This window comes from Ips typographus, linkage group LG16 (genome assembly GCF_016097725.1).
Source record: "Ips typographus isolate SLU linkage group LG16, UJ_Ityp_2.0, whole genome shotgun sequence".
Lineage (NCBI taxonomy): Eukaryota > Metazoa > Arthropoda > Insecta > Coleoptera > Curculionidae > Ips > Ips typographus.
In genome coordinates, this window is record NC_138437.1 from 6,468,939 (window position 1) to 6,491,926 (window position 22,988).

General features: G+C 33.4%; 2 protein-coding genes across 10 annotated transcripts; one reads left to right on the top strand and one right to left on the bottom strand.

Annotated features, from left to right (window-relative positions):
- Positions 1-86: 86 nt before the first annotated feature.
- Positions 87-5,108, bottom strand: LOC145738636 (cytosolic carboxypeptidase 6-like). Of its 2 annotated transcripts, none has more exons than XM_081993535.1 (8): positions 4,994-5,108; positions 2,460-2,802; positions 2,182-2,407; positions 1,984-2,125; positions 1,707-1,933; positions 1,559-1,650; positions 1,279-1,502; positions 87-1,209 (listed from the first exon to the last, which is right to left on the bottom strand). In XM_081993535.1, the coding sequence occupies exons 1-8, from the start codon at positions 5,010-5,012 to the stop codon at positions 728-730; spliced, it is 1,755 nt and encodes a 584-aa protein (XP_081849661.1). In that variant the 5' UTR covers positions 5,013-5,108; the 3' UTR covers positions 87-727. The 2 variants fall into 2 exon arrangements, with proteins under 2 accessions (XP_081849661.1, XP_081849663.1); XM_081993537.1 differs by lacking the exon at positions 4,994-5,108 and adding an exon at positions 3,748-4,739.
- A 495-nt stretch (positions 5,109-5,603) lies between these two features.
- LOC145738575 (ELAV-like protein 3) lies at positions 5,604-21,187 on the top strand. 8 transcript variants are annotated; one of them, XM_081993416.1, is made up of 8 exons: positions 5,604-5,935; positions 12,409-12,830; positions 13,145-13,201; positions 14,853-14,989; positions 15,560-15,713; positions 16,252-16,290; positions 16,746-16,977; positions 19,774-21,187. In XM_081993416.1, exons 2-8 carry the CDS (start codon positions 12,641-12,643, stop codon positions 20,096-20,098), a joined length of 1,134 nt encoding a protein of 377 aa, XP_081849542.1. In that variant the 5' UTR covers positions 5,604-5,935; positions 12,409-12,640; the 3' UTR covers positions 20,099-21,187. The 8 variants fall into 8 exon arrangements, with proteins under 8 accessions (XP_081849542.1, XP_081849541.1, XP_081849544.1 ...); XM_081993415.1 differs by lacking the exon at positions 5,604-5,935 and adding an exon at positions 8,902-9,108; XM_081993418.1 differs by lacking the exon at positions 5,604-5,935 and adding an exon at positions 8,902-9,108 and having other exon boundaries at positions 14,886-14,989.
- The last annotated feature ends 1,801 nt before the right edge of the window (positions 21,188-22,988 follow it).

Below are 22,988 nucleotides of genomic sequence, written 5' to 3' on the forward strand. Positions count from 1 at the left end.
TAGTTTGTAGGCAACACACCGTACATGTGTTGGTAATTGTGGTTGTCTATATATACCAGGCGCATTACAAAATCACAAGATATTTTTTTAACTTAGATTTTACGGAATAAAACACGTCTTACCAGAGTAGGTACCACAGATTCAGAATACCAAACACTCGTGTGTTGCTATTTACGATCCGATCCTGACATAGTCGTCATATCACAAAAAACAATAAAAAAAGGACTGCTACATGTATGGACTACTACTTCACTCAATAAAAAAAGAAATTTAAGTTTTACTACCTTCAGCTGGTTATAGACTATTCGACGGACTCATCAAAATTTAAAACCTAACACTAATTTGAAAATTTGAAAGCAGAGATGAAAGTATTGACACTTACACAACAAACTAAAAGCCGTTATAAAATTAATAGAAAGTATAGTGTAGTGTGAAATGAGTCGAATAGTTTTTCGTACTGATGTATAAACAGAGTAAGTAAAAACGGTTATTTTACTAGGGATGTCTTATTAAAAATACTCTACAACTTTGATACACACATCATAGGGAAGACATTTCATCAAAGTTGTGATGCTATATTATATCCTGATCGTTTTAAGTTAGGTTAATGGGGCATTAACTCCAAATGCGCCTAATTTCTGAACCATTTCTCATCATTCACATTATAAGACTCTCAACAGGTATTAATGAGCTTAAATAATCATTAGCAGGATAAACTACACACTAACTACGAAGACTTTTTTACTTTATTCAAATTTGACACCTTGTCTATCCCTTCACGAGATATAACATTAAAATCAATTACCGTTAAGCTAGGTTCAGGAATAACTAAATATTTAACTGGTATAGGAGAATCGCTTCGATAATTTTGCCACTGCTTTGCTGTATTCGTAGTTTTTAAATTATACTGCTGCGATATTTTATCAAAAAGCTTCCTAGGACTTCCGCTCCTATAAGAATACGTGCATTCTTCTACGGAAGTTTCACTATCATAAGTCATATTCAAATTCTTAAAGTGGAGTTGAGCTTGAACACGTCCGCTCACTGGGCTTCGGTTCCTAGTATGATTCTTGTTTTTTTGGCGCAGTCTGGAAGACCTATGTTTCTTCTTTTTGTTGCTTACCTCTGTAGTAATTTCGATAGGAATTGCTCCCGTGCTTCGGTAATACTCTAGAAAAGCGCGTACAAGATTTCTTCCACAACGCATATCTGTATACTTAAGTCAAGATTGAATTTTTACTAAAATTAGTTTAGTAAATGATTGCAAGAAAAGGATACAGCTTTCTTCAGTATAAGGGATAACAACATCAGTGCCCTTTAACTTATAACCGAATATAGACACCTCAAAGCTGTAACAGTTAACTTTATCACTCAACAATGAACACAAATGTCGCCTTGCAGTCCCAATTTTAGAGTTATCAGAGTTAAACATGGTGTTACTGGACGCGTAGTCGTCCATTGTTGCTGCCAGCAGTTTAGGAAATAAAATATGTCGTTCGTACCTACAAATAAAACTATGAAACTTTAATCAACGAAACCTACGGATGCATTTACATGCCTATACACATCGTCATAGGTATTTCCGTAAATAAAACATCCAGTTAGTGTAGAATGAGCATGAATGTCAAGTACAAAATCTAGTTGAAATTCCTGGAAACACACCCTCAATTATGTATAATGTATTAAATGTATCTCCGAACCCTTACTTTACTTTTATCCAATATAGTCAACATATCAATCACAGCTCTTACAGTAGGATGCAACCATTGATTGGCAATATGCCAAGATCTATTTAAATCTGTTCCCATCACGGTACTTCGATAATTTCCCAAGAAAACGCCGTCTGGATTCAACATTGGTATAACTTTAAAAGTGACGTTTTCTCTCAATAATGCTGCTATGTTATTGGAGCTTATTAATAATTCCAGAAGACCTGAAGAAGATGCACTATTATGCAATGATTTAAGTCTTACTATTGTTTACCTTGACAAACAAAACTTGCCGGAGTTTCACCTGGATGAATCCTGGCCATTATACAAACTATCCGCCTTTTTGATTTGGATTTGGCTTTTTCTGATTGGTGCTTAATTGAACCAATAGTAATCAAGTCCACCCGTCGTTTTTGCTAAAATACATATTTTTTTTAATAATAGTTGTTATGACTAATGTCAACTGAATTACCACAGATTCAATTAGATGCTCTCTAGTAAAGTTTTCCTTCAAATACACAGCCTTTTTCTCCAAAACTGATAGAAAAATCTGTAACTTAGAGTAGCTGTATGGTGGTGCAAGAGCAAACTGAAAAATATCTTCCTCCTTATCAAATCCAAATGAAAAACTTAAAATGTAATGGCCTTGGTGGACGTTGGATTTATGGTAGAAAACATGTTTCTTCGGAATTCTTTGCCTAAAAAGTCTAACGCTGAAATATAGTACATTCACAATTACCAACAATCCACCATTTTGGTCTGCTGGAAGACTTCACCAATGGAGTCATATTTTCCATGAACAAATTTCGCTCTTTACTAATATTTACAATATTAAAGATAACTCGTTGATCTAGTTTGACATTATCAACAGTGAAGTTGAACCAGAATCTCAATCTGGGACTACAAGTGTCAGGCCTGATGAACAGATCATATTCAAATTCGTTGATCAAATCTACTCTTCCCAAGTTGCCACACTCAAACGATGCGTCAAAACATAAGTGACCTCTTTTAGCTTTTCCACTATGACCTGGAGGACGCATTATTTGCCTGTTTACATTCCCCAGACCACCTTCTCCATCACTATCATCTGAATCTGTAATCATTAGAGTTCTATCAAGATTAATTCAATTTCAATATATTTAAGTGAAGACACTGTTCAAATTTGTTACCTTCTTTGCCATGATATACGCTAGTGTGTTGTAAAGGGTCATAGCCAGTATTTAGCATGATGTGATTAAAGGGAGAGCTTTTAGAAAACTAACAGTTGCAGTTAGTTCCAAGGCTCATTATCAAGAACGGAAATCTGATAGACGGGTTGTATAAAGGGTTCAGACGTTGCGTGAAAGTTAAATGTAATTACTATCGGGAAAGAGAAATTTTGAAGTAAACCACTTACAAAAGTAGCGTACGACTTAATAAAGTGTTACACTTTTAGTTAGTTTGCATGTAGTATGTAAAGTAATAGCTAAATAGAATCTATCAAAGTGAGTGTAATAGATTTGAAGCTTCTTATACCCACTTTTATTGGGATTTTCATTTCTTACTGCCAGTAATTTGGCAAAATAGTTTTTTGACAAGTAGGTGTACGACGAAAACCAATTTAACAGCACGATGTTGGTTGTAACGTCGATTTGTTGCCAATTCAAATAAAAGGAATTCAGACTATTAGTATATCGAATAATAAATAACAAATAGAAACGTATCTATATTGTCATACAGGCAACAAATATATGCAAAAGATCAATCAACATTGGATCAGGAATATATGGTGAATGCCAGTACATTCTATCATGACTTATTCATTAGAAAAATACAACAAAATAGATTGGCTGAAATAGCCAATAGCCTCAGGAGCAATTAACCCAAGACCTCGGCACAATGAGTTGTTTTTTGAATATTGACAACGTCACCACACAAACTTAGTATACAAAGACGTTTTCCATACGCAAAAGATAGACTGGGAAGTACATATAAATCATAGAGAATATGGAATAGATAATAAAAGACAAACTGGATTATGCTCTAGTAAGAAACTCACTTTATCACCTGCCAAGTAGTTGTCTTCCAGATTCCTATCAAACATCAATTATTAAAACTGAATTTATTAATGAATAATAGCAATAATACAAGTCAATCCATCATCTAGGTTCTAGGTGAACATTATTTTACAAAATACCATTTTGGCTTATCTGTATTGGGCTGTCTGAGGCACTGGGCACAGATATAAACAAAGGTCATTCGATATTGTGGATATAACCATTGCTTCTATAAGCGTTTTAATAGCTCTAAATCACGATTCTATTGACCTATATTTGTAGGTTTGTATACGAATCCGTCACGAAGAGTGTGTAAAATTAGAACAGGACTTTTCAATTAACATTGGCCTTTAAGTTAATTACACTCTTCACGTAAATTCAGTAATGTTGAGGCACTCATAGTAACGTACTACTTGCTAATCACCTGAAAGTGGATTTCTAGACATTTTAAACTTAAAACAAAACACACGCTAGCTGCATAATGATTTAGAAAATACTAAGGAGAAGCTATATTCTTTTTTTTTTGTTTTGTACTATAGACGAGGGGTTTCCCAAAATCTTTAAAAATGAAATTCTGAACACAAATCTATATACCTTAGAAATACATTTGAACTTTCTGTTTTGTCCACTAGATGGCGTAATTTGTATGTAAGTGTAAGTAAGTAAACTGATAATACAAAAAGGTATTTTAAAAAAGTAATTGTTAATGAAACATTTTAGAGTTTTGCATCGGTTAGTAAAAATGGTTATTTTGATCTCTTACTGTACTTATAGGTTTTTTTCAGTTATCAAAAATTTAAAATTACTTTATAATATTATACATATTCAATATGTTTTATGATGTAATATTTATTTGTAAATTAAGCTTTAAAATATTAAATTATCCTTCTAAGCATTGTCTATTGTTGAGCTAGTAGTAACTACTTAAAAACGGTAAGAGATATTTGCAGTTCAACAATATTTAGTTTTCAGCTTTGGGAGAAATAATTATCAACTTCATTCATTCAAATAGAGCCTTGACGTTTTTAAAGCAAATTGTACAGTTGTTTTAGATTAGAATTTTGACTATTAATTTATGATAAACCAAAATTTTGTTATCCGAAGAATATAGTCTCTACGATGTTACTGAATTATTTTTTGGTAAGCTTCAGTGGTAGGATATTTGACCAAGCAGTACAATTTTAAAATTTCGTTCTTTCTAGTTATCCAGAGAAAATTTGTATTTATTAGAGATAAGTAATTGCTTACCTTCACCAAAATCACCCATAACGTATTATTAATATTTAACGCAAGACGTGGTGGACTCAAGTTGACACACAAGCAAAGACTGGCTCATCAATGCACCATTCTTTGTCAAGTTGACAGTTTTTAGGGCAAGTTTGGTCGATATAAGCCCTTTGCATGTTTTTAATATAGAAAGGTTATTTTTTGACCTAATTATGGTATTATTATAGTCGCGAACCCCAGTGGCGTGCATACATAAAAAAATTATTAGTTAAAATTACGATTTTGCCTAGTGTCCTCCGTTGTTGTGGAAATAAAACAAATTGGATTGGTATGTTCAAAAAAGGGTAGAAAATTTAATAAAGAGGGCGTAATGGTATCAAACTAGGTGAAAAAAAAAGTATCCGCTTCTGCATCGGGCGTGCAGAAAGCTGGGTTGTGCACTGGGAATCCGGGCTAAGAGCAGGAATGGGGGCGGTTTGCAGGAAGAAAATCACCCCTAAAATCGGTGCGCGCTCATCCTATCGACCAGCAGGGAAGCCGACACCCTTTCCTGAAGCGCCATGCAACACCATTTAGTTATTGCACTCTCTGAATAACACTTGTGTTACGTTTGGTAGTGTACGTTATGTAATAATATCATTCTTGCATAATTAATTGTTAATAATAATTACATCTATTGTGTACGTTTGCAATAGTGTTTGATAATTACCAAGAATAAGTTCGATTTTTGACAGTTCGGTTATTTCGATTTGATTCTCGTATCTCTAGGTTGGCTTCAATAATCCCGCAAAGATTTCAGTGCAATTTTTCCCAGATCTTTTCTCTAGTATTATATATACTCTAACTCGCCTCATATATAGCTATACTCATACAATCACACCTACTATTCCTAATTCTCCATTTTGTGATCGCGAACGTTTTTGATAACATTTACAAGTTTTTGAAAGAATTCTCACCAATAAGGTAAGTTTGAATTACTTACTAACTTGTACTTCAATGTTTGTGTCTATGTAAATGTATAGTATGCTGATTGATGAAGTGTGGACTATTACTTAAGTTTAGCAGGAGTTAATAATTATATTTAGGAAAGCATCAAACGTAGGGGGTGGCAACGGGGTGCGCGGAATTACCGGCTAGAGGGGGGGGGGAGGGTGTATCGGATCAATACAAGGCTTGCCCGGCTAACAGAGCTGATTTCCAATTACAATTTTCTTTGCTCCAGTTACAAAACTTACACATACACCACACTAACTATAATTTGGCTTAATAAAGTGTTGAGTTTTCACTCGGTATTCAGGATAAATGCATTAATAGCCCTGTTTCCCGTGGTTTTTTTTGCATTATCGATTTGAATCCTCGATTTTAAATGAAACCAATAATATCCACTTTTATGTTAAAGATATGTTTGCGTAACTGAAACACTCACACTTTAAAATAGCCTTTATTTAAAATTTCTCCATGTTACAGTTTTACATTAAACTTAAAAATAGATTGTAATCAAAATATTCGGTTTGGTAGCAGGAAATTTATTTTGGCTTGATTTTTTCAACAGTTTTATTTTCGAATTTATTTAAACGCTGCAAACAACTTTGCCATATGACAGTACCATTGCACCCTATACATTATATTATACATGCTTGGCTTACATTGCTTAAAACTGTAATTTATCATTACAGTTCCGGTCGATGACTTTTAAAAAGGGAGTCTGACTTTAGTGGGGGTGAAAAGATTTCAATTTGAGGGTCGTTCTGTAACTGACACTTTATCCTAAGGTGGAGCGCTATATAAGTCTATAAAAGATTTAAGAAAAAGATATATAGAGGCTGATCTAATGAATAATCAATACTACTATGCATATACACCCTTAAAACTGTTTCGTGTTTTCAAACTTTAATCTTAAAAATCTCCCCTTTAAATAAACTGCATAAATTAACTAAAACGACATTACATTGAAGTTCAGGTCACTGAATAGTGACTGTCTGGCACACAATACAATACAACTCAGATTTTAATATCAAGGGGTAGAGTAGCGTGTGCCACAGGGGGTGCGTACTGGACTGACCATATGCTACACGTGCGTCCAACAATACATATCATTAACGGCACCCAAACTAGTTTTCCGTGCTTCCTAGTACAGTTTCACAAATATTTCGCCCTAATAGTAGAAAAAAGAGCAGAACCTCCACCCCCAAAATGCCAATTCATTTGCAGCTTTCATTGAACCTACAAGATGCGTAAATGGTGTTGGGATAGAACCCAGTAGGCAATCACTTAAGTGACGTAACAGGGTTAATGCCCTTAGAACGCTACTCTAGACAGGCTGGGCGAAAACTAGACAGGGGAAATCACCCCTAAAATTTCTTTTGTCCTCTATATCAGCTGGTCTCATTCCCTGTAATAAAAACCGAGACGGATATATTACACTGGGTTTCTTTTTCTGTTAAGCTGGCTAATCTATGAACTTCTTTTATGTAAGGTGTGCCACAAAAGACAAGCAGAAAATCTAATTTTAATATATTAACTTTGTCAAACCTTAGCACGTGCTTCTTTAGCCAAAAAGAGTGTCAGTAGATTTGATTATATTTAAACTGATATAACATTAGTTGATTGATATTAAAAATGTTAAAATTTCTAGTCAGGACCTATAAACAATAGACAATTTTTTTTTTAATAATTGACAACACTTTTAGACACTTTAACATTTTTTGCTATTGTCCAAATCATTATTATGGCGTTTTGCATTTGCTAGTGTAGTGCACAATTATCAATGTATTTGTGTATCTTGCTCTATGCCTTTGAAGCAGTATAGGTACGACAATACACTAGTTTTACAACTATGATACTCTCAAAGAAAAAACTTACACTTACACGTCAAATTTCTTTTTTCTTCATGGTTTTCCACATGGTTATTTCCCGCAACTTTGCTAAAGGAATTCGATTTGACAAAAAAATGATTCTCTACAATTTTAACACAAATTTTCGTTTCAGTTTAAATTTGTATTTTAAATTGTGAAATATAAATCTAATCTATTTAATTCTTTACATAAGTGCGTCGAGACACTTCCCTGAAAGTTAATATCGTAAAACCCTAAACAAGACATTCGAAATCGGGGATTTTGGAGACTGTTAAACAAATGAGGTTAGATAGTATCTGTTAACTGTCGAATACCAAATAAGTTTTTCATCTGTTTTTGATCAATTTTTTAGATACTTTATGAATTCTGATATTTCTTCAGAGGGCGCGTTTAACGTAAAAATTATTGGAGTAACAAGTTAAAACATTTTGATACCAACTCAAATAATACCTAGGTGTAATTAATCTATTTGTTACCGCATGACTAGAGTTAAAGTTTTTTTAGTTAACAGCAAATATAGTTATAACATTATAAATAAGGAATCTCTCAATTACTTTTATTTGAAATAATAGCTTTTATTGCTAAATTCGCAAAGTTAAAAGAACAACAAACATTGCAAAATCTAAATTAATTTTATTTATGGCTTATCTATATACAAATTTAGTGCACAACTAGTGACGTTCTGTGATTGTATCCTGCTCTAAGCTCTATCAAATGTCATAGAAGCAGTGACCTAGAGATTTGTTGTCATACTTGTTCAATAATATGTGATAGAGCAGGACACACCTACACCTAGTTTTTTTTTAATCAGTAGAAGGGTTGTTTGTATTGCTAATAGATCTTGACCGCTTATTTCCTTAAAACGGCCCTGCATAAATGGACACTCAGACACTCAGTATTCTAATTTTTTAAAGCTCTACTGTAAAAAAAAAAATAGGGGAATGCATTACTGCTTTAATCCCGACTATTCCCCTAGAAGCCACCCTTTCATTTAGGATTTTAAATGGGGTGCGCAGGCGTAGTAAATGCAGATCAAGCATGCTTTGGTTTGAGTCGGCGCCCCACACAATCGCCATGCCATGGCTAGTGCGAATCCGACCGTGGAACTGAGAAACGGGTGCCGTTTTAGTTAATTTTTCTTTTTTGTTTTCGTTACTTTCCTTTTTAAGTTTCGCTTTTAGTACCCCAATATTCAGTTCTGGCTCCTAATTGGCTATTTTTCACGCTGTAACAGTGTCTCTAGTTTTTTATCCTAATTTCGCTGTTTTTGTTATAATATTGGTAAGTTTTGCACGTCATTACTCCTAAATAATCAATAATATATGGGTATAACAATTAAAAGAGTTGAAAATACATACACACAGCTTGATTGATGATGAATAGGTTAGTAACTGCATTAGTATTTGTTTATTTAAGCTTTGTTGTTTTTTTTTAGTTAAACCGCTCCAGAAACTTAATACCCAATTCTAATGTCTACTACGTTAGCTGCCGGTAAATGTAAAATATTCCCCGATTATTTAACTTATACTTCGCTTTTTCAGTCCAAATGAGACTTTTTGCCGGCGTTTCTTTGAACTAAAATAGATTGTGGCTAAAAATAAATGGTTATAATTCCGCTAAACTGCGCATACTAGGAAATTCGGCTATAAAACTGCACAGAAAATATTTCAAATATTTATATGGACTTTACCACAATATGTATTTTTATTCTATTCAGGTTAAAATCAAGTTTTAATGCGCCCAGTATGTCTAAAAATAAGCCGAACACATTTTTAACAGGTTTAGAAAAACAAATGTCTCTCTGTATTCATTCATATTTTTTTAGCACGTTTAACCCAAGGGCTCCATGGTTAATTCTGGTAAATTATTGTATTCTATTATTTCTATTAATAAAATTATTTTGCCTTCTAATATTGCAGTAACCATTGATTTTTCATTTTCTGAAGTTTTAACCGTCTATCTTTTAGACAAATTAGTAGTGTCTAGTACTCAATAATGTGTTTGTCAGGTGTCAAAATATCACCTCATTCGGGGCGCACTCGAGTTGACGCTTTTTCACGATGTCTCGATGACGTAATTTAACAAAACAATAGTTTGCGCAAGTGTCAAATTACGTCATCGTGAGGCCTACGACCACCGCCTACTATACTAGAAAGCCTAGAAGGTGCCTGTCAAAAATTCCAATATGGCGAAAATAGTGTTGACAGTTTGTATTGTGGAAATTGAGTTTTTTTGAGGATTAGATGAATTTTACGGTTTAAAATCAAGACTTGAGGTTATTTGCGTAAGTTATTTTTGTTTGCTGCCGTTCATAAGTTTTTCAAGCCACATTGTAACAGCAATTCAGGAAAAAGCTCAACCGTGTCAGTTTTTTACTTTACAAAAAACCGGATCTAACTCAACAGTGGTTGAACACTTTGAAGTGGGATGATTTTACTCCAACACTATACTCAATTGTAGGTACAAGTGCTTTCTAGTACAGTAAACTTATTAGGTACTTGTTACATGCACAGGTATGTGAGTTACATTTTAAAGCATAATTCAATGTGAGAGCAACAAAAATGTTCTTGGTAATAACATAAGAACCATTTACCAGTTTTGCTTATCTAGTTTCAAGGATTTAAGGATTTTCTTACATTGAACAGTGTTTAAACTAGTTTGCTGTTTGTTGTACTTTCCGGGACAAATGTTCTAACCATTTTGTTTAGGCTGGACTTGATTGTGTATAAAAAGCTCTATCTATACATATCTGGATCAGGAATGAACCTTTTTTTGATTTTTCACTCACAACTTGCAATCAACTACACGAAACAATTAAAAAACATATTTTTTACTGCATCTGCATACGTTTGTGTCTAAAACGAAAACCGCTAACGCCGCCATTAAAAGTGACATTTTAGGCTTTCTAGTATAGAGGGAAAAACTTAATTTGGACAATCTACTGGATATTACCAATAAACTGTCAAATCAATCACTGTACACTGTACAGACACCCTGTATACTCACATGGAACAATATAGATTGATTTAATAAGCGGGAAATTTCAGTAGAATAATAGGTTCCCTATTACTTATTTCATATATGTTCAATTAGTTTTTTACTGGGGGTTAATTTGGACTGCTGTGAAAACTAATAGGATTAAATATCAAGAACTGGGAACCCCAAGAGTTTCATTTTGGGACACTTAACTGCATATTATATTTGGATAATTTATCATGCTTTAAGGTAACTCACTAAGCAAAACTTACTTTTTGGTGGTATAACTTACTACTTCTACAAAAGAGAACTTAACACGTGCCTCAGGAAATAACTGCAAGGACCTGGGGCACATCCTAGCTGCCATGTTCAGTGACGTCGATGATGAATTTTTGATCATCTTAACCCTAACTTTCCATGTTAGTGATTTCCATTATTTTCTTTATTTCGTATAGAACAAAAGGGTTCCAAAACTCTTGAAATTGTAGTAAAACGTCTCCTGAACAGTTGACAGCATTTATAGAAATAGTCCAACCAAATATGGTCAGTAGAAAGGGTTTTATGGGTATCGTCTTAAAAACAATAAAACAAAAATTGACACATTTTTACGTTATATTGAGTAAAGTAAAATTTGAACATCCCTAGGGTTGAATTAAACAAGTAATTTTTATGTGCTTGTAATGTGAATAAATCAGTAGGTTACAAAATTCTTTACCTAAATTTAACAAATAAAGTAATGGATATCTTAATCACTACTAGTTACATAATTAGCTATTTTCACATTTTCTATTGTTAATGTCACTAAAAATTCTACTATACAATTTGATAAAGTTTTTCACTATTAGTAGTTATTCAGTTACGTTTAAAGTATGCAATTACATCATGCTTTATTGTTTTGTAGGATTGATTGAACATAAAACCAATATTGCTACTTGAGGCGATATGATTCCCACAATTTCTTTTTATTCGATTTCCGAGCAAAAAACGTAAAAATTTGCTGACATTATTAACTGATTAGATTTGCAGAATTCGCTGCTTTAAAAAACATACAGTGTGTCAGAATATTGTACCAAAAAATCACTATAAAATGTAGTCAGACATTATGTAAAGGTTTTTTTAAAATAATTTTTCAAACATTTTTGTACGTATTTCGGAAGTTTTTGAGATACAGGGTGTTTAAGATAACAAAATATTTTCAGGATTTTTTTTATTTCAAGACCCTGTAGCGCACAAACGTCTTTAACAAACAAAAAATCAAATTTAAAATAGATCTTTATCTACAAAAAGCATTTTTTGGCAACACTGCACTTCTGACAGCACTACAATAATGTCAAAATTTCAAATTCGCTTTGGTCTCATCTTTCTGATCTGAAGAGTCGGAAATGATAAATATCGAACGCGGTTTAGTGTTAAAATTAAGATTAAACAGGCCTTGGCCAATGAGGTGCGTGAGTATCTTTGCAGCTACGTTCCAAACTTTTAAAAAAATTACATACACTGACAGACATACACACCTACACTTTTGTCTGTGTTTTTTTGTTATGATTGACATTTTTAGAGATGAGTACTGTTAATTGAATACTGATTTGAAATACTTTGTTGCAGATATATAAAAGGACACCCTTCAGAACAAAAACCATCTTGGACTTAGAGGTCGTCCACAAGACTGGAACCGACTGATTACCAACTAAAAAACACCAAACCCTTGCGCAACAGCGACCCGTTTCTCTTTGAACCCGGTCCCGAACAAGCCAGCACCATTGAAGACTTAATAAAAAAATTCTCTATTACCACTTTTAATTTGAACGAAGAAAAGCCCACTGCGGTTAACAAGAACATGATGTCAAACGGTTTGGACGCGCAGCAAAATGGTGGAAGCAATAACGTTGGAGGAGGACAAGAAGAATCGAAAACTAATCTAATTGTCAACTATCTGCCTCAAACAATGACTCAGGAGGAGATACGATCTCTTTTCTCTAGCATTGGAGAAGTAGAGAGTTGCAAACTTATTAGGGATAAAGTGACAGGTATGTGTGTATATGTAGTCAGTTGGAGTTTTCTTAACCCTAAAAAAAACCAAAACAATGTTTCTTAACAAACATTACAACATTAATGAATTAATCGCTGGAATATTAAAAAAATGTAACTCAGTCTGGTATTAACGTGAACTAGGAACTTCCGTTGTGCAATTGCACTAGTTTTAATATTTCAGAGCATTTTGTTAATTAAATGCAATTAAACGTAATTAAACATTATTTCCGCACAACAAGTTGCTTCTATAATTGTAGCGACGGTAAAACTTACCAAAAAAATTCAGAGATATTTTTTTGTTTCCTTCCAGACAAAATTTCAGAAGATAAACTGGGATCCGCGTACCGCGTACGTACCGGAAGTACAGGTACATTATTCACAAATATCGGGCATATTCTTGTATATTTTGCATTAGAAATGTGGGGTTAATTAAATGGGTTTACCTATTCTTTAATATTTATATAACAAACTTCCTATGGCCAATTAGATGCTTTTAAGGGATGTAGAAGGGATTAAAACATCAGTTGACTGTGATTGTTTTACTAACATTCTTAAATGGTTATTCAATCTTAGTAATACACTAACACTAAATAGTATACAGGGCGTTTGAAGTTTTGTAAAATATATTTGATGGAATTGAGAGCTTAGTTGCTGAAAACTTGAAAAACCCAGTATATAAAGTACTTATAATATAACTTGATTGTACAGTATAAATGTAACACTCAGTAGTCAAGACGTAGGTCTCATAAAGTAGTGCAAAATCTGTCAAGTGTCACTATCAATAATCAAGTTAATTCATTCCATAGTGAAAAACCTTCCAATTTAATACGTAATGTTAGTGAATGCTAAAAAAGTATTAAAAAGCACAAAACTAAACGTGACTCTAAAAGTGCTCTATAGAGCACCACAAAAAAAATCGGAAACAAAGAGACATAAGCAATTATGAACTTCATTACTTTTTTTGACTTATTTATGTGTTAGAGCTAAAAAGGGCTTTAACTAATAACACATTTTTACTTAATTTTATTGTGGCAAAATTCTAGGTGAAGCAGGGACGAACCTTCAATAAAATTGTTTACTACTGTAATATTACACATCACTGGTTTCAGTATCGTTACTTCCGCTACTTTGAGATTGTTGGAACCCAACCTACGTGAAATTCAGTCGAATCCTAAAAGTCTTTAAACAAAATAATGATAATTTTTTAGACGCGTTCCAAAATAATTAACGAGTACAGGGAAAGGACCTTTTGTGCTGCCCCTCTGAATAAAAAAGTGAGTCACCTTTTCAGTAGCACGTGCTCGCAACCATACTAAATATAGGGGGAGAATCATATGTTCAGACAAACAGGACCGGATTTAGTGTCTATAGACTGTTTCATTACAATTTCTCTGTGCAGAAAAAGTGTAGTACTGACCTGTCTAAATGTGTAAGCCTGTGAAATATGATACATACCAACGTGTTAGACCGTGATGCCTCCTGTTTCTTTTTTTGGTACATCCAGATTGTTTTCAACTTTATAATATCCTTCCGGGTTCGAAATCTCATCAGTTGATGATGATGATTTAGCACATCAATAAATATCAACGAGAAACATAAAAAAGGAAGCGATTCTTTGCAATCTGACATACTTTACATTTCTTTTAGTTGATACCATGTATGAGTTTTCCTTATGTCTTTACACCTCTTAAGTTTGTAAGTTTAATTAGAGCATCAGCTGTGATGACTAACCTTTTACTAACCTTTAACCGGACTGGATATACATATTTACGTTTTATTTTTTTTATTTTATTATTATTATTATTATCAAATAATACATAACATATGTATTTATCAACAGTAAGAAGCTTTCATTTGGCAGTTATACCATAGTTTATAAATGCATATTATTACGTATTTTTTGCCTCTAACCAAACAGCATTATGTATATAAACTAATTTGTATTTTTTTACTTAGTTTTTTTAGTTTATTTTGTGTTATTAACACGTGTTTTTTTTTCGAAATTGGATTTCCAACAGTTCCTGGGGTTATCACTAGTCCGTTGCTTACAGGGCAATCACTGGGCTACGGATTCGTGAACTACCATCGACCTGAAGACGCTGAAAAAGCTATCAATACTCTTAATGGGCTAAGATTACAAAATAAAACTATCAAGGTAAGTTACAAGTTTGGAAATCCGATTGGGACCTCCCCATAATTTTTCTATTGATTCCAGCATGTGTTTATTAGCTAAAGTATGCAAACCGTATAATATTTCTAACTAACAACCACATTTGTGCCCTTTAAGCCTAAATGAACCGATTTTGAGTTGTTTTTTTGGGCTTAACGAGCAAAATCACGTTCCCGATCCGAGTTCTGCCTTTTTATTTTATTTGTCTTTGTCTTTAATGATAGTCTTTGACAACTGGACAGGAAGGCAAGTTTATTTTGGGTTTAGATGCTTTCTGTTACTTTTTTATTTTGTCAGAACAATTGCAAAGAAATTCACTCTTCAATTACCATAAGAATTTAAATAGATCACGATCTCCAAAGGTTTTTCAAATTGTTGACACGACCTTTCTGCTAAGTTATGCCGGAAAGGCGTGCCAAGAATTGTTTGGATTGTTTCTCCAACAGATGAGCAGCTGCTAATACAGTTGTAGTTAAAATAAGAGCATGAGATGACGTACATATCGTGAGAGTTTCTTGAATCAGAATAGCTAATTTGGTATTTTCTTCTTTGCAGGTTTCATATGCAAGACCGAGCTCAGAAGCAATCAAAGGGGCCAATTTGTATGTTTCTGGATTACCAAAAAATATGACCCAACAAGATTTAGAAGCGTTATTTAGCCCATTCGGTAGAATAATCACTTCCCGAATACTTTGCGACAACATTACAGGTTAGCAGTTGTTACAAATAATTTACTTCCTAGAACTGCTCAAGTTTTCAATGATCAACACACAATGTATCATTGCAAATTTGAGCAGAATTTATGAAGATTAAAAATGATGGAATCGATAGCAAATGTTTAATTGTTTCAAAACCTTGAAAATATTTGCATCGATTTAAATAAATGCCACGATCACAGTAACATACATACAAAATACATTAAACATACATTTTATTGATTATGTTATAATCAGTAAACGTTTTTGTTTTTATTATGTATTATTTTGGATGCAGTAGCTTTGAGTTGTTCATTATGATTTTCTCATCCCGTGTTACTGTTGAATTTGGCCTAAAGTTTTTATTTTCATTTTTGAGCGGTTTGAGGGGTAGTTACGTACTTTCAAACAATCAGTAGCCAATTCCAAATTTATTGTTTCACAGTCCAAGCTACATATGTTTGAACTACAAGACTACAAGTTTCAAGCCGTTCTAAAAATTACAGTTGTCTTACTGTTACCTATATTTTGCGTTTTTCTTCTTTTCCCTAGTACGTCAATTTGTCTCGGGGGCCGGAGAAAATTTGCCTGGTACGTACCTGTCTTTCTACCATTAACACTAACTGAACACCATACCACTGATACCAACCCACTTTCTGGTTGTTCTGTTTTGCGGTGTAAAACTTAGATAAAGTGTTTAGTGTCTACAAATTAAAAAAAAATAATCAATTAAATTGCAGAATAAGCATCAACAATTTACCCTCTGCCCCAGAATTGACGAACATCATTATTAATTCTAAATTATTTTTAGTTACATTTTAGTGTATGTCTTTTTTAAACAATCAGCTTGAAAATATATTTGCTTGGCGCGCATGTCACGTATTACTTTGCTAATTATTCGTTTTATTTTATTTTATATGTGTAAAGAGCAGAGCAATCACTACACAACAAAAGACAATAACAACAAACAACTACAGACTTAATACTACTGACTAAACAAGAACATGTTTAGTAACACCGAGTGTTTTCTCTCTCGTTCCGATTAGGCCTTTCGAAGGGCGTAGGCTTTATCAGATTCGATCAACGCATGGAAGCCGAACGTGCCATTCAGGAACTAAACGGAACCATTCCCAAAGGCTCCACCGAACCAATCACTGTTAAATTCGCCAATAATCCAAGCAATAACAACAAAGCTATTCCACCTTTGGCTGCCTATCTGACACCCCAAGCCACTAGAAGATTTGCTGGACCCATCCATCACCCTACTGGACGATTTAGGTATGTAACTCAAAAATTGATTTTATCATTATATTTCACAAGTAATGGCCAAAAATTTAATCCAGGTTTGTCACATAGTAAAATTGGAACTCGGTCAATATGTTCCGTCAGGATGTATATTTGATATTATTACTTGGTGTTGCCAAGTTGACTTCAATGTTAGAAAGTGAATTTATAACGTTTCAGCATAGTGTTAGGAAAATTGTTATACAGCTAGCCAAAATGTGAATGTAAGTTTCACTTATAGTGTAAGTTGAAAATAGATGTTCAACTCAAAAAGTAAAGTAAGCAAGGATTGTCTTCACTAATGTTTAATGAAATGTTTTCCAGCACGATCGCATTCTACATATAACAACTAAATATAAATGTCACCACACGTTCAGTTGTTACGGATAATCAAAACTTACTTTGTTGTTTTAAAACTTATTACATTTGTATTCAATATCATGCATGTTTAATTGTAATATTGAGATTTGCATATATTTTTTGAATTTTTCCTGTAGTGTATAAAAATTAAGAGGTGACTTCTGAAATATTTATACCGCTTATACAGGGTGGTCCAGTTTTAAATGTCAATAATTCACCATTCGATAGCCCATCAAAAAATAAGTTAACATACATTATGTCATTTTCATGAAAAATGCTTCTCAAGGAAAATACAGTCCATAAAAGTTCAGTTTAAAAAATCGGTTTCTTGTCATAACTGTCAGACCACTGGAGCAATTTTAATCAAATTTGGAACAAATACATATGAAATTAATACTCATTAGGTGATTTAATGACATTTGTCGAAACTGTCTCTGTCTGTTAATTTTTCTACCTTATTCTCTACGTCACTGGATATTTTTCAAAAATTTCAATTTTTTTTACTTGTTCAATTTAACAAAATAAGTATCTTTTATAAAATTCTGATTTGAAACTTTGTTTACGAGATAATTGAGTTATTACGTTCAAAGACCCAAAACCAACCCAACCCAACTTAAGAATTGTCTTGAAAACGGTGAAAATTGACCTAAGAAGCTTAAAAAATGTCTTTGTAGCTAGTTTTCATAGTTTCCAGACAAATTGAAAGACTTTAATTTTGAAAATTGACTTATTAACCAGTAAATTTACTTTGAAACGGTGAAAATTGACTTGAGAGGCTTAAAAATTGTGTTTGTAACCAGTTTTCACAGTTTTCAGACAAATTGAAAGACTTTAGCCTTGACAGTTGACTTGGAAACTGTGAAAATTGACTTGAAAGGCTTAAAACTGTCTTTGTAGTCAGTCGTTATAGTATTCAGATAAGTTGAAAAACTTTAGTAGTGAAAATGGAATTGTAGCCATGAAAAACTAATTTATCTAGAATTTTTGACTTTGAAAATTGACTTGAACAACAAAAAGTGACTCTGAACCAATGAAAAGTGACATCAAAAGCTTAAAATTTGCGTTTGAAGTAAGTTTTCATAATTTGAAATTACATTTCAATATTTTAGTCTTAAATACAGGATATTGACATTAGATTCATGAAAATTGACTTGAAGACTAACTTTCAAGTTTTTTTTACTTTGCTTTTCATTTTCTTAGAACTCTGGACTATTTTTAGGGCTTTAAACCTGCTTTCAGCTTGGAAAATCGAGTTTTAGGGTTATCTACACCAAGTTTTTAACATAGCAGTAAAAAACTATTTTTACATTTTCCATAGGCTTAAACATGCAATTTTACGCTTTGTTAGTGTTAAATTGACTTCTAGGCGCTTCACTGTGCTTTAAGACTGAAAAATCGAATTTTAAGTATTTTTTATAGTAAAAATTAAGTTTCAGATACTCTTCATTGATAAAATTAAACAATTTTCGAATTAAATGCTACAATATTAGTCTTGAACACTAATTATTAGAATTAAATTAGTTCAAAAAGTTGGACTGTAACCAGTGTTTAATTGAATAAAAAAAAGTTTGAATTGAATGATCAGTTTTACACTACCTATAGTCTAAAAATTGAACGCGAGTAAACATTAATCCAACAATCCGGTTTTTTGACTATTTTCAGTGTCACAAATTAACTCGAAAACCTCACAGATGACCAGATTTGAATCCTTTTGAACCAGTTTAAAGTAAAAAATACAATAACCCAAGTAGACATTTTTGTCAATTTTGAATAATATCCAGTGAGCGTAGAAAATAAATACTATCCCCCTATAAACAATTTTGAAGAATGTCATTCACATCACATAACGAGTACTCATTTCATAATTACTTGTTCCAAATTTGATCAAAATTGGTCAAACGGTCTGACAGTTGTAGCAACTTTGGAGGTCTGTGTCTTCCTTAGGAAGCGTTCTTCAGGAAAATGGCATAATGCATGTCAACTTATTTTTTGATGGGCTATCGATTGGTGAATTATTGACATTTAAAACTGGACCTCCCTGTATATGAGTTACATACATACATTGACAATGGGGGTATGATAATATTGACGTTTGACGTTTCTGTCATCAAAATCTTTGTTGGTTTAGAGGTACTGCGCTACTACTGGACAATCATCAGTCATTTCATGCTTCCGTAAGTTTGAAATACTACTATATAATAATACTTTATCCCAGACCGGTGAATCATATAGAGCAGAAACATATTGCCAGATATAGAGTTAAGGTAGTTTTTTGGCTGAAAGAGAAAATAATTTCATAGTATATCCCAATTTGTTGTGTAATGTGTGTTCCTACATATAGTGGTTAAGGTTCGTAAATAAATATAATAATCTAGAGCAGGTTTTAGATCGTGTCTCAACAAAAGTTTACATCTGTTTGTGTTGTTTCAGATATTCCCCATTGGCCGGTGACTTATTGGCAAACTCAATGTTACCTGGAAACGCAATGAATGGCTCCGGTTGGTGCATCTTCGTATACAATTTGGCACCAGAAACTGAAGAGAACGTTTTATGGCAATTATTTGGTCCATTTGGAGCTGTGCAAAGCGTGAAGGTGATCCGAGATTTGCAGACCAATAAATGCAAAGGGTTCGGATTCGTGACGATGACCAATTACGATGAGGCTGTGGTAGCTATTCAGTCATTGAACGGTTACACATTAGGCAACCGAGTACTCCAGGTCAGCTTCAAAACAAATAAGAGTAAAACGACATGAAGCGACGAATTGTCGTAAGTGTGTACGTCGCGTCGGGACGTTCCTTAACGTATTTTCCTGTTTTTTTTACCTTGCTCTTCGTATAAAATTAAACAAATTCGGAGCGGCCCGGCGGGTTTTAGGCAATTCGAAGCGGGACGATGCCGAAGTGGACATGCGGGCTTGGGGACGAGAATCAGGGCGTCCCCTCGTGTAATCTAGTACTTAAAAATACGAAGCTAGTCAGAAGTGCATTGGCGTTTCCTAAATACGTGTAGTATATTATATTTACCGTTGAACGGTTCGATAACTAGAAAAATAAAAAAATTAAATCGTGCCATCAACTTAGTGTCGAAGGAAACCGCAATTCTATTATTTTTACGAGATAGTATTTATTTAAGTATGCAATTTCTTCTTCTAATCATTTCGATGTACCTACATTATCTATAGTTGTTTATGTATTTGTAGTGATTAAATTTGTGTATCTTATATCGAAACTAGTCGCGTGCGTTGGCTACAATAAGGCCGGTTTTGCTTTTGTCGTCGTAATTTGTGTTTGAATAAGCTGCCTAAAGCGTCAAGGGCAAGATCTAGTTTTGTGATAGGGTAGTTTTACTAGTTCTAGTGTCGCGCAAGCGCAGACTGACTCGTAAGTAAACAGGTATTGGTGACTGCCCTCGTCGCTTAGAACAGCCTTATTATTTAGGGCCGGTGTTAAGCCTCTAAAAAAGTAGAAACATTTCAGTATCAGTTATGTGCTCACTCAGTATTTAATATCTCAAACAAATTGTGGCTACACACCGGCCTCACTGTGTGTTGTGTTTAGTTTGACGTTACTACTATAATTTTGAGATCAGCTTTTCGTTATTTCTTAAAAAAATGCGTGGTTTTGCTTAAATGCCATCGAACAATGACGGCAGTGCTTTGGCGAGGCCACAACTTTTCTTCAGTTTTTTTTTTATTTTTACTCTTCCAGACCTGGCGAATCGCTTTTTATTTATTTGTTTATTTATATAATTTATTAGTTTAGTTCTCCATTTTTATGAGTATTTTGACTTTTGGTTTTTCAATTTTCACTTTCCATTAATACAGATTAAAGTTTATTTATAATTTCTGGCTTTCTTTTGTTTTGTCTTACTTCCTAGTTGTGTTTCTCTGTCTTAGCTGATGGCGTCGATGGATTAAAACACTTAACTCGCACAATCGGACAACTCTAATTCAACCAAAAAGTTGTCTCATACCCACCAACACTGATACATACATTCTACAATGTGTTAATTTGAAAACTTGCTATTTCTGTCTGTTTTGTACTATCCATTTTTGACATATAAAGGAGTGATAAGTTTTCACATTGACAACTGTCTATATATAAGGTGTGTCCCATATTGGTTTTTTGGTATGTGAAGAACTCAGTTACAGTTAAGTTATATTAGGGTGGACAAACAGTTTATGACGCTTAACGAAAAGTGGGAACAACGTTTCTCATTCTACTAGATTCAGATATAACATTCCAGCAATTAGAATTGTACCTTGAATTATTGAACTTCATATTTTTGCTGTTTTCTTGCCTATTTGACTTAACCGAAAACTGTGCTACCTTCTATTTATCTTGTTTTTGATGCATGTACAACCAACTTGTGACACAACAGACTAACCGTTCACGTTTATTTAATTTATACCAACATACCGGCATGTATGAACATCATTAGAAAAATTTCAAAGTATGTAGTTAAAACATTCCAACACACTTGACAGACTGAATATATTTTCTGGATATCTTACTTAAATATGAAATTTGACCTACATCTGCTATAAGGCTTACTTTTAAGTTCATTTCCTGTCTGCAACTGCATCGAAGTGCCATTTGTATCAGAATTTATGCCATTTTTGTTTTTAATTCGCGTTATTCTGAGAAATGGCTTTGATGGACAGCTCGCATGCTTTCAGCGAATGCTACTAAAACTTTACGTATCCTTTGTACGTTGTTTTACTAGTCAAATGTCTGTCGAACGATCTCAGGTTTGCGAGTACTGTGTCGTATACGCTGCCGATAAAGAGCAAACGCACATTTGGTCGTACGGAAAACGCGGACTTTAAATTTGTACATAAATAGGGAAATTTATAACATAAAATTCGATCGAGGGTAAAAGCTTAACGGGAACATTTTGGGAGTAGTTCATTATTTGCTTGCGTGTATTGCAAATCAGTTTTCCTGTAGTTGGGCAATCTAAATTTAGCTTCTAATAATAAACTAGTTACAAGCTGACAGTTTTCGTAACGTAAATTTATTTGCATACGCAACTTTGATTTTTATTGTCTAACTATAGGATATGCGCGTTATTTGACTTTATACAGCTTACTAAAACCCAAAAAATGACCATTCTCGCTTATATATATCAAAATATGCTGAAAACGCTACAAGGCAGATCTGGGTTTATTGTTTGTATTAGTATCGAACATCACAATGTGTATATAAGTACAACACTACATATATATTCCATACATGTTCTGTTTTTAATAGATGGTCGATGCACGATCAGGGTAATACTTGAGCCGGAGTAAACTGTATTAAACACTTGGATAATAATATGTTAAAACCATCCCTGTTTTTGCACCGAACATTTCAATTTCCAAATAAACCAATGATTATAGTATTTTTACAGGACATTGGCATTCAAAAGCTTCATCTAAAAATTCCTTTAAGAGAGAACAAAATATTTAGCTGTTGTTATGCGGAAACCGGCGTACTTATATTTAAAAAAAAGCATTTTTTAGTTACTTTAATAACGACCATACTATAGCAATAAATTAAGGGGATAAACAGATAAAAGCGCCGAAAAGTTGGAAAAAGTACTACGGATCTGGAATGACTTAATCAAAAATGTGATCCAAGTCCCAATGTGTTAAATCT